Source organism: Fopius arisanus, unplaced genomic scaffold (genome assembly GCF_000806365.1).
Source record: "Fopius arisanus strain USDA-PBARC FA_bdor unplaced genomic scaffold, ASM80636v1 scaffold00082, whole genome shotgun sequence".
Taxonomy (NCBI): Eukaryota; Metazoa; Arthropoda; class Insecta; order Hymenoptera; family Braconidae; genus Fopius; species Fopius arisanus.
The window spans coordinates 97,064-109,250 of NW_011887821.1; the positions used below are offsets into that span (position 1 = coordinate 97,064).

Here is a 12,187-nt window from a genome sequence, read left to right on the forward strand (position 1 = left end):
TACCGCTAAAAGATTGTGTTCTAAACTGGCCCGTTTTACAGCGGATAAACTTTTTACAGAGACTGTCGCGCGACAACCACCTTAAGTACTAACTCCAATAGTATTCTGTATTTGGGAGTAGAATCGGTCATAAGTTTTTCGAGACTTAAGGACTTAGGACGTGAACTAATTAAATTTTCTCATCACTGTTAGCAACTAGTAGGAAATAGTAAATACATTGAGGCTTGATTTTCAAATGTTGGAATGACATCCCTTTGCGGATTATTCGAATATTTTTGGAACTTTCCAATAGTCTTCATGAAATAATTTCTTCGTAGACCCACGTACTCTTAATCGCCTTGAAAATATTCACGCTACAATTATTGCAATGTTCATTGCTGGAATAATTGAAAATCATCGAAACCGATGAAATTTATTAAACAGAACATTTTTCGATTGGGGATCAATAGAAAATTGTAGTACTTAATACCCTTAGCGGACCACTCGATAGGGTGGAATCGAGTTGTGCACTGAGTCGATAGATGTTCGAGATTGAGTCGATGGTAATGTATTATGTCGATGGTAATCTCGAACACCTATCGACTCAGTGCACAACTCGATTCACTCTATCCAGGGCCTATCGAGTAGATCTCGAATGGTCCGCCAGGGACAAAAATTATCTTAAAATTAATATCAAAATTAAGTATTCAATTAACTTATTCGGATTATTTGTTCCGAATGAACTATTAAAATTTTTTTGAACAATTCAATTACTGTACGTATTTTCCCCGCTTTTCTTTTCCGCAAACAACAAATGACAAAGAAGCTACTCACTCCTGAATGGAGTGACACCACAACTTCATTTTGAAGTCGCCTTCAAATAAATTTAGTCATGATTTCGGTAATTTCAAGCGAGACGTGATTTCAATTACTTCAAACTTCAGAATCAATGACTTCACGACTTCAAATGACTTCATTTCATTTCAATTTTGTAGTCAACGATTGCAGTTAAAATGAAATCATCGAAATTATAACAAACATATAATTCGAAAGAATAATGAGACAATTATCGTAATTAAACTCTTTATTAACACGCTCGTTATGTTTTTGTTTTTGACGCAATGCCTGGCTCCTCGATTTTACGACGTTTAGGCGAATGAGTCAATTCCCAGAAAAATGTTGGTGGAGAGGGGTTTTGTTTTGTTCTGCTAAGCGTTTAGAGAAAATTTATTTTCGGTGCGAGATTCACACTATACCTATATTCAAGAACAAGCGATATATGATTACACTGACTGCAAGTGATTTCAGTGACTTCAATTGATTTAAGAAATGACTTAAAAATCGACCTCATCGATTGAAATCACCTGATTTCAGTGACTTCTGTTGATTCTCAACTCACTTAAAATTGATTCGACCATCGAGTGACACCATGACTTCAGGAGGGGATAGCTTCCCTAGCTCCTAAAATTCTGTTTTTATTTCCTTTTCAAATAATTGTTCTAAACCCTAATACGACGAAGATATTCCTAACATAAAGCACAAGAACTTTTTGACTTGTTTTACATCTTCAGTCCATGATGTAATTTTTAATAAGTTTATCTTTACAATTCCCAGATAACACTCACAACTTTCATGAAAATAGTGCGTTGTAAAATGAGAATAAGTTTCTTCTCTCAATAAAAATGTAGAAATAGAAAATGATGCTTGTGCCAAACCATTATGACTATTATTTAGCTTTCAATAGTCGTTTTTTTAATGGTATTGAATAGCTGAATTGGGAGGAGTTATTCTTATTTGATTTCACTTTGCACGACAGGACTGGGGCTTTTCTCCGGATCAGGAAGATAGTCAAGGTACTGCCGTAGTGCTCCACTTTCGTGGCCTTCAACGTTTATACAGGCTTAGAAAAAAAAGTACTTTTGCGTATTAAAGTTTATCTAATTGTAAGTTTATCATTAAACGCAATTCTATTTTTTTACCATTGGTGAGGTTTTTTAGATTTTTGGAAAAAAGGGATTTAATTGATACAAAACAATGATTAAGGGGAAGATACGCGCGAAGTTTCAGATTTTTTTTGTGCTGTTTTGAGGAGGTAATTCTGTAATCGATTAGCAATCTTCACATCGTGTCTTTCAAAAAACGAGAACTATTCAATAACGACATTTTCAAACACTGATGCAGAAGTGTAACTTAACGAAAATAAAATTAAAAGAAATGAAAAAATGAAGAAAATGGTGTTACGAAGAGAGAAGCTTACAAATGTATTTACAATATGTATATTTTCAAGTTCTAACTGAATGATGGAGTAAATAATGATGAAGTAACACGTCAGTAACTTTACAAGGGTCAGGTAGAAAAGGAATTCTAGAACTTCCTCGAATCTCGCGTTAATGAAAAATCAAAGACCACTGCTTCAGGAATTGCCAAAGCTCTCTATGAATGGCGGATATTCGCATCCGTAATTTCTGGAAATGTCGGTAAAATTAGAGATTAATTTCTCTTAATTAAGTCCTCCAATTATAAATTTCGAAAAAAATTTCCTGATAAAAAAAATGATCTCAGTCCACGAAAAAGAAGATTGATTGAAAACTGTACAGACAATTGTTACCATACGCAATCAATAAAATCAATGAAATTTCACAATAAAGGGTTCAATGAACCTCCGACTAATTTCCGCTCTACAATTACCCATTTACGATGGACTCACGTCAAGACTTGTAATCCTACCTGAATAGGAAACCCACACCTCCATAAAAAAAAAAAAATCTTTCCCCTCGCATATTTCTTCCTCATTCGTTCATTAGCTGTCAGGTCGATAATAAAAAAATGGTATAAAAATTTACGTAATAATATGAAAGAGTCAAACTCTGAAGCGTACGCTGACGGCATCCACTCACTTCCCTTATATTTTCCACAAGGCACATACGTATGCGTAGAAATTTCCATGTATTACGAGTATACGCATACGGTATTGAGTCTGAGTGTAAGGAGACGGGGATATTGGAAAAGTCAAGAAACTGTTGGAGCATAGAACAGGCTCCCCTCGCCAATAGGTTCGAGTCATCCCCCATTCACTATTAAATCCCCCGCCTATAAAGTTGCACTCTCAAGCGCGCGCCCGCCTCACAAACGCTCCACCCTTCGTTCTATCATCCAGTCTCAACAATTATCACCATGAGACCATTACAAGTAAGTCATTATAGTCATTTCATTTCATTCAATTATCAATGAGACATGGTACCTGCTAAATCCACCGAATGTCGCTACGTGAAATGACACCTCGCCGAATCACAATTCATCTAATTTCATGTCATTTAATTAAACGTCTGTTTGCTTAAAATCATTTCGCTTGACTCTCTGTTCGTTTAAAAGTCATTTTGCTTGTATTAGTGGGGAAATTATGGTCTTGCTAGGGAATTGTGTCTTCTGCTGTGCGCCTCATGCCCGGGGATTGTCTTTGTTGTGTTTTTCGTGTGCCTTTTTCGTTCGGAAATATATTCATTCGCCCTTTTTAAATTGTTAGTTAAATTACTCATTTGTTTCTGCTACTTTATCATTAATTTTTGATAGATAGGATATAGATTTTAGTTGATTATATTAATGCGATCGGAATATTAGGCGAGTCGTGAGGTTGGCAAAATCATTCTCGGCAAATCGAGATTTAAGAGAAACGACTTTAGTTAATTTGTACTGCTAGGCGAATTAGTTTTATCTACCTCACTGATATTTTCTATTTTACTCAATTTTTCCCCCCACTAATTGATACACAATTTTAATTATTTTATATTTAATTTGTACATCTGCAATCATTGGGGAATTTTAACGAACGTCATAAAGTGCCGCCCAAAAATATCGCGAGTGCAATTATACCTTTTTTTACAAAAGATCTAACATGATTGCGTGTTTACTCCAATAATGTCGCAAGAGTGTTTTTCTCCATCGCATGTTTACTTGATTGTCCCATTACTATTTTTATTTTGTTTAAATAACTCAAGTCCATCGTTCAATTGGAATCCGAGTGATTGAAGTTGATTAATAATATGAAATAAACATCTATTTAGTAATTTCGTCGTAATTACTCGAATTATTTGAGGAGTTGATTATATTAGAGGAATGGAACTTGATCAATTATTCAGAACTGCGGAGAATCAGGAAATGAAACTAGTTTGACTCTAGTACTAATTACGAATTCTAATTTATTCGTGTCACTAAAATACCAAAATGTTTCTAAAATTAATGGCTCAAGTGGAGGAATAGTTTTAACCAGTTTTCAGGTAGAATGTTGATTGCACTGAGACAGCGTGACATTTTTCAAATAGCTGAATAAGAACAGAGAAAGGCTGGGTTTAATCTATATATTTCACTTTCTATTCCACCGCGCAATATCGCAGACTTGAACTATGAACATCTTGATTAATGCTCGTTAGAGTGATGGGTTCCAATTTTGTCTTTAACTATTTTTTGATTCTTCACGGTCTGCTCGATTTGCAATTGAAATACGATATTGTGTCTGTGAGAATGTGGATTGCCAGTGGAAAAAGGTCAAGTCTCATGGTTTCTTTCCAATAGCATCGTAAATAGTAGGCGATCTACTGTGCATAGACAACTTTCCTTTCCACTTGTCGCAATGCAAATTCACTGAAACGCAGCGCAGTTCAATGCCTCTTCCACATATGCATATTCAATAGTTTTCTTAGTAGAAATTGGCATTGATTTTCTTGGAGATTTATTATCGTGCTTTTATTTATTTCTTTTAGATATTACTCCTCGTGTTACCATTATGCGCCGCTCAATTTCGTATTCAAGGACCTAGCGATGGAAATCGTCGAGCGCAGGGGCTCAAGTACGATAATGAGAAAGGCATTCAGTACGATGATCAGAGGGGTGAGTACAAACGAACAAACAAATCAATATAATTCTCAATTAGTCACCATGCAGGGGAATCACCGCAAAGATCATTTTTTTCTTCAATATTCCACTGTCTAACAATTTGGTGTCCATATCGCTGATTTTTTTGGAAGTTTTTACACTAATTCCATTTTCCATGTTGGACTGATCCTATATATTTTATACTCATTCCAAAGTTTATTAGAAGCGCTTTGAACAGACAGTTGATTCCTCCAAATCTGATTATTTTTCATTGACTTATGAGAGTTCTAGGTATAAATTGACTTTTTACAATTCATTAGAAAAATTACTGATTGGATTTTTTGGTACTTCAGAATAGACTAAATAGGAGCCTTTATACGTCATTTTGAAAGGAGTTTTATTTTCTCCCAATAGTGTATAATAACTGTCGTTTAATTCAATTTTTACTCAAGTCCCTGGACTTTTATTCAATTTTATAACTCATTAATATTTACACCCTTGAATTCGGCTTTTCAGTGCATTTCCAGGCGTTTCGACTTGATTAATAATATATTTCTATTATACATCAATTTGAAGAACTCTAAGAAATCTTCATAATCCAGTTTTCCATTTCATAAATTAGGTTAATTTGTATATAGGCAATTATGAGTTACAAATTGAAAATTTCTGAATTTTTTGCTCTAGGGTGTTTTGATCAATGTCGAGTGTCAAATCGTAATCTTTCGAATCGATTATCACTAGATTAACGCTGGAAATCTCATAGTGGTTCTGAAGATAAATTTATATTCGCTGTAACTTAGTTTCAAGAAGTCATAATTTCTGTTCATTTGACCCAAAGAATAAGTCATAATTTATTCCCCTAATTATATCCTTAATATATGCCTCGAATTTTGATTATTTGAAGTTACCCAATTAGTACCGATCAAGAAATTGAATATAGAATCAATTTCGTACGACATGACCAGCGCGCGCGTTTCACCTAGTGTACCGAAGACTTGGCAAAAATATTGTAGGGAAACAACCGTTTGTTCAAATTTTCAATTTTCAAAATGATTTATCGATTTTGAGCGTTATAGAATCGTTCGACTAAAAGTGCCAAATACGCGATCAAATGAGAGTTAAGAATCTATAAAAAATTATATAAAAGATAATAAAAAAAATGAGTGACCCCAGAAGTAATGCTCTTACAGATTATGTTCTAGATGTTTTTGAATATAAAAAGGGGTTCAAAGCATCTCTTAATGCAATATTTTTTGTATTGAATCTTGTGAACCGCTAAAAGGGCTTCCAACGAGTTTTTCTAAACTACAATTTTTAGGGATATCACCTAGATGTTCCATCTTTTCGTAATAGACGGTATTTAGTGTATCCTTATTATGAAAGTATTCCATTCAATACATGCAGATTTGATCAGGGGATAGTAACATGAATACTTTTAAAAGCACAATGAAATGGGGTAACCACTAATAATCCGAAGGTTTTCAAGTTTGATGCGTATCTATCCTCGGATATTATAAATGGTTTTCGTGTTTTATCAGACTATCAATATCATCTATTATTGTGGCACAATTGTATTTTATAGCAGTGAGAAACGTCCATGTCTCCCCGATTGTTGAAAATATTTATTTATATCTTGGAGGAAGTGCACCGCACAAAATGCGCAGAAAGTGCATTTTTCGTAGACTCCTGCTTAGGTACTGCGTAGCTAAAGGATTCCTTTAGTATATACGGTATATAAGGGCTCATTATGATATGCGCGGAGGTGCTAATCCTTATTATGAAAGTAAAAACACGAAAATGAAGTTCGCCCGAGTCGAAATATCTCGAAACGCGTAGGACTAATGCCTCATTGGTCGAGTCGAACCGCCAAATTCAAATTCGGCGCAAGGAGTGCGCAGTAGATCTCGTTTCTAGGTAAAAGAGACGGAACGCCCGCTACGGCGCATTTTACTCCTATCGAAAAGTAGATAGTTATCAATATCGAATGGAATCGAACCTCTTAATAGTTGAGCCTAAATTTTTTTTCCACTTCCATTTCCAATTCATCTTTCATTGGTGCCTATGTACTGTCTTGTACATGAAATTTCTCATGGAGCATACATATAGCATCATTCACCTGAATTAACTTCAAAATTTGTCACAATTTGTAATGCCCGAACTGTTCAGAGTTGGACTGACTGATCAGTGATGATAACCAGGAAATTTCATATGAATGTATTATGTTTAAAGATTCTAAGATATTTCTAGGAAAGTTTACACGGAGAGAAAAAATTCATAAAAATTGTGTCCCATTTCGTAATCCGCTAGTCAAAATAGTATTGAGCCAAAATTACGGAACACTTACGCACTTTTTCACTGAATACCCTTTGGCTGGCAGATTACGGAACAGGCACATAATATTTGTAAAATTTTTATCTCCGTGTAGGAGTCATTTTTGAATATTATAATCCGACAGATTAAAAATCATGATTAGAAATTACAAAGTTAAATAAATTAATTGAAATTACCCGCCCAGATGACAGCCAATGAGGAGTAAGTAATTTCGAGATATCGATAGTCTCGACATTTGTCCTTTTTATAATAGAAATAGGAAAATATGTCCTGCCTGAGCCTGAGATCTGAGGTCAAGTCAGTCTTGATGGGGGCAGGTACTTGTGGGTAATGGAAAATTAAATGTTGATACCGATTTTAATCAAACTATATCATATTTATTAGATATATTTTTTCTGCGGATTCGCCGTTTGCCTCATTCATATCCGAGCATTTCCCGTCATCAGTTATTTTTTCAATTCTTCCTACTCGATTATTGTCCCCCGTTTTTGGAATTGATTAAAACGATGCCAATTGGTCTTATGACTTTATCCAATGAGTAACGATTAGCGAATGGTTCAGTTGGACGAGCATGCCACCAATTAACAGAATTGTTCGGTAACAATTAACAAATATTCAGGTGTTCTGATTCGACAATGTTATTCGGTAACTGGTACAGCACCGCCTGTTAAATCAACTGAATTCTTCTATCTATTTATAAAATATTCCGTTAGGTGAGAAAGGATCAAATCGTTAGTAATAGTCCAGTATTTTTAAATTAAAAATGTTTCTCACTGGAATGTAAAGTACAAGATGTAAGCCTGCAAAAAATCGTATTCGTGTTGATTGAATTATCTGAACGAAATTTGTTTCCATTCGTGATTGTTGCTAGCGAAACTATTACGAAAGCATTCGAACAAAGTGTACTCACTTTAATACCTTTCACATGAATGTCTCTAGCATTCACCCGTCCATTTGCTTAATTCAATCTCCACAGTCATTACGACATTACAATATTGTCTTTCTCTATTAGATTCTTTAGGGACAGGGGATTTTTCCATAAGCGGTGCGTCAGACGGAAACAGTGACTTCAAAATCCAGGGAGCGAGCGATGGAAACTCCGATTTCCAGATTCATGGAGCCACCGATGGCCATGCGAACTTCCACATCCGAGGACCCACGGATGCAAATGCTCAATTCCAAATTCAGGGAGCATCTGATGGAAATGCTAATTTCCAGATCCAAGGAGCCACTGATGGAAATGCCGATTTTCAGATTCAGAGGGCTACCGATGGAAACGCCAATTTCCAAATTCAAGGGGCTACTGATGGGCACAGTCAGAGCTCAATCCAGGCCCCACAGGATTATAATCAAAGAGCCTTGTCCTATAAAGACTCATCAGGTTCCAGACTCAACTGGAAGTCATATCAGCACTCAGCTAGACCGCAGGCACAACCGCAGTACCAAGAACCTATTCAGTATGCTCCTGCTCCAGCCCCTCGCAGAAAATCTGGCAGACGCCCACAGGCTCAATCTGCTCAGGCTCCAGTCGCGCCTGAAAACAATTACAAAGTATTTGACTCAGCACCACCCGCTATTCAACAACTTCTTCAGTTCCAGCAGCAGGCGCCCTATCAGAATATTATTCCTCCGCAATTCAGGTTCGCAATATTAAGATCAACTAACTCATTAAAAAAATCACTAGGTAAATGCAAAACGGCTGCTGAGCATAATTGAGAGGACAATTTTCCGAGGAATTTATATACTTCCTATCACAATGCGAATATCAAGTTTTTTTTTTATATTCCGGTCCTTTTCGCCCTGTTCTGGCTAACTGACCCTATCTCACCCTATGCATGCGGCTGTGGATCCTACACTGTATCGTATTCACTCTCCTATTGAACATAGGAGTGACACGGGAAACCACAGACAAAACCATGTCGGTACAGGCAGTTGCTCTATTAGCAACCTCCGGCTCATCGGTATCTGCTGAAAAATTCGATTCAACGGGGAATTGAATAGAATATCAAGTTAATCATGAAAATTGCTTAATACAGAAGAATTTCATAAACAGTTAATTGTTGTCACAAAAATATTGCATTCTGCTTCAATTATTGAAGTAACGGTTCTGGCACGAATGGACTTACCCGAAAATCAAAAAAATTGAGACGAAAATTTCGAGTTGTCGATACGGTGGTTGAAAAATATTAGGGCGGCCTTTTTCTTAAAATCCTGTGACATATCCGGAAAATTTATTAAAGATCTTGTCTCAACTTACCTCCTCTTATTTCGTTAAGGAAACCTTTGTGTTTAATTAAATATTTTAAGTTAACGATTTATCCTCAGGTATGATTTCAACGGTCCTCCACCAGCTACCCTCGCAGGTCAATCAGGAGACTCCCCTATTGCTTCTGTCCCTCAAGAACAACCATCGCGCTCACAATATCGCGCGAAAGCTCGAGGACGTCCGAGGGAGAGACGTGCGGCTCAAAATCACTCTCGTCAAAGACAACAGAAAATTCCGCAGAGAATCGCTGGCCCCCCGGCTAATCCTCAACCGCATTTATCTACGAATATTCCAGCTACAATTCAAGGGATTCTTGACTTCCAGGCAAAGGCGCCCTACGTTAATCACATTCCTGAGCAATGGAGGTAATTTAATTTTGATGAGTTTCTCGAATAAAAGCTGTCAATAATATTGAATTCCTTCGATAAATTAATGTAACAATAATTTCGTCTTGTGCATTGTAGATACGAGAGACTATTAGAACAGGAGAAGAACCTTCCACCTCCTCAATATCAACGTCAGCCAGAACCTCATCCTGTTCGTCACAGCCAACGAGTCAGAGAGAGGAGAGAAGCTCAACATCAACAAGCCCAGCCTCATTACAATTCGAATCTTCCATCCCACTTACAAAAATTGTTGAGTTTCCAGGCATCTACTCCATATACCAGTGTCATCCCGGAGCAATACAGGTGAGGAATTTGATAGTATAGTATAAAGTTGCGCGCGTGTGTAAAACCGAACGCAACAACCGAATGATTATAGTAATTTATGTCCCTCTAGACCATTCGCCTTCGCCTCGTGGTCTAAACCTCCCACATACGAAAAATCACTTTCCCGAACTTGTTACGAAATATACTATTTCGACACGCCGTGCGTGAAACACTGCCTCACGTATTGATTGTGAAAACAGACATTTTACCACTGTTGATAAATTGATTTGTCATCATTTGCGCAGTTACGAGAAGCTTCTAGCAGCTCAGAAAGGTCAGCACAGACAGAAGCGTCAGACTCCAAGATACCAACACAATCAACAATCGCAGTTCGATCTCTCTCAGTACAAGAGAATCTCCCAGCCTCAACAACTTCAACAGGCTCTCCCACAGTATTCCACGAACATTCCAGGGTCTCTGAAGCAGCTCCTGAATTTCCAATCGCAAGTGCCTTACGACATTACTGCAAACAAGATTCAATACCGTTTGGACAAACCCTACGTTCCCCAGCCAGTTCAAGCAGCACCGATCTCTCAAGTTCCTCAACACACTCAAAGGTCTCAAGCTCCTCGATACCAACAGCCATTAGCACAGGCCCCACAGTATCAACAACCTCAAAGACCTATCTATCAACTTCCACAGTCCCAACTGCCATCTCCTGAAACCCAAAGACCTCTCTATCAACCAGCCCCTCTTGCCCAGCCTCAGCTTCCTCAAGGTCCTCCCCCCTACCCTCACCAGCCTCAAACACCCACTTATCAGAATCCACAGCAGTTGGGGCAACAATATCAACAAAATCCTCAGTCCCAGCTGATCCGCCCACAATTGCATCCCAATCAACTTCCACAATTCGGTCGTCCATATCCGTCTCCATATGCACAAAATAATCCAATTCGTCCAGTTACAGAGAATCAGTATTGAGGAGAAGAAATCTCAGAAAACGGGACAAAATTAATGGAGAAGTAGCACGGAATGAGTTAGTTGATTCAATGCAGTTGGATTCGTGGAAAATATCGAAGTTGTAGAAAAGTGATTACATAATTTTCGCCAGAAGATTTTCGCTGAGATATTTTCTATCTATGCTTTAGAGTACAATAATCAGTAAATCAACACATCATATTAACAGTAACTTCTTGCAAAAATTTAAGGGACACACCTGGTTAGCCTGAAAGTATCGAAGAACTCGGTGAAAATACGGTCTGTCCTGCTCATTTCTATTCATGTACTGCAATGATTCAAAGACGCTTTACTTTAATTTTGCATTAAAGTGCAAAGCGTACGTAAAAACTCTCCACACTCCAAACTCTCGTCCAAATATTCATAAAATGAGTTGTTTCAAAATTACATGCCGAGAGATTACTGATAACTCACAGAGTTATCAACAAGATCTTTCTAACACTCCGTTTTTCAATTATCCATTATGGCAGTAGTTTCGGAATGAACACAAAAAGTTGAACGCAATAAATTAGATACTGGATTCAGATGAGAAAATTGGGGAATTCGAAATAAATAACCAGTAGTCATACGAGTGCTCCAAAATTATCGGATATTTTCCGAGTGCTACGCTGCCGAGCAACGAAGATTCGAATATTCGAAGCACGAGGGATTTTTCAAATGTCAATTACTGCGCTCTGATGGGCTGAAATCCGAATGAGAAAAATCATCACGAATATTTCAAAGTATTGCGTGTCTCTTCAATACATCAACGATAACTTTTTTTCCAATGTGATAAAATCGGAAGAAATCATAACTCCTGATAATTATTGTATTTAAGATACTTTTGTATGAATTAAATATGCAATAAAAACAATTATTTTAGATTAAATAACATGACTATTTTCATTAGCATGGAAATTGAAAGTAATTTTAATATTATCCTAGTGTGGCTTTTAACAGGAAACAAATTGGGAGGCGAGATAAGTGGACACGTTACGTTATAGTAGTCGGATAAGTAAAAGTTTGAAAATCCAATGCAAGTATAATGACCCTAGAGATATAATCTATTGACTTGAATTTTTTTTTCAACTATTCG

At 36.9% G+C, this 12,187-nt stretch overlaps 1 protein-coding gene across 1 annotated transcript; it reads left to right on the forward strand.

Annotated features, from left to right (window-relative positions):
• Positions 1–3,107: 3,107 nt before the first annotated feature.
• LOC105270249 (chromatin modification-related protein eaf-1) lies at positions 3,108–11,605 on the forward strand. Its single transcript, XM_011311076.1, has 6 exons — positions 3,108–3,168; positions 4,737–4,863; positions 8,192–8,819; positions 9,505–9,810; positions 9,910–10,134; positions 10,401–11,605. Exons 1-6 carry the CDS (start codon positions 3,154–3,156, stop codon positions 11,074–11,076), a joined length of 1,977 nt encoding a protein of 658 aa, XP_011309378.1. The 5' UTR covers positions 3,108–3,153; the 3' UTR covers positions 11,077–11,605.
• Positions 11,606–12,187: the final 582 nt, after the last annotated feature.

Excerpts from the sequence above, each read along its gene's own strand:
- LOC105270249 (XM_011311076.1), top strand. Across the intron at positions 4,864-8,191 it reads TCAGTACGATGATCAGAGGG|ATTCTTTAGGGACAGGGGAT; the intron begins GTGAGTACAAAC and ends TTTCTCTATTAG. Across the intron at positions 8,820-9,504 it reads ATTATTCCTCCGCAATTCAG|GTATGATTTCAACGGTCCTC; the intron begins GTTCGCAATATT and ends ATTTATCCTCAG.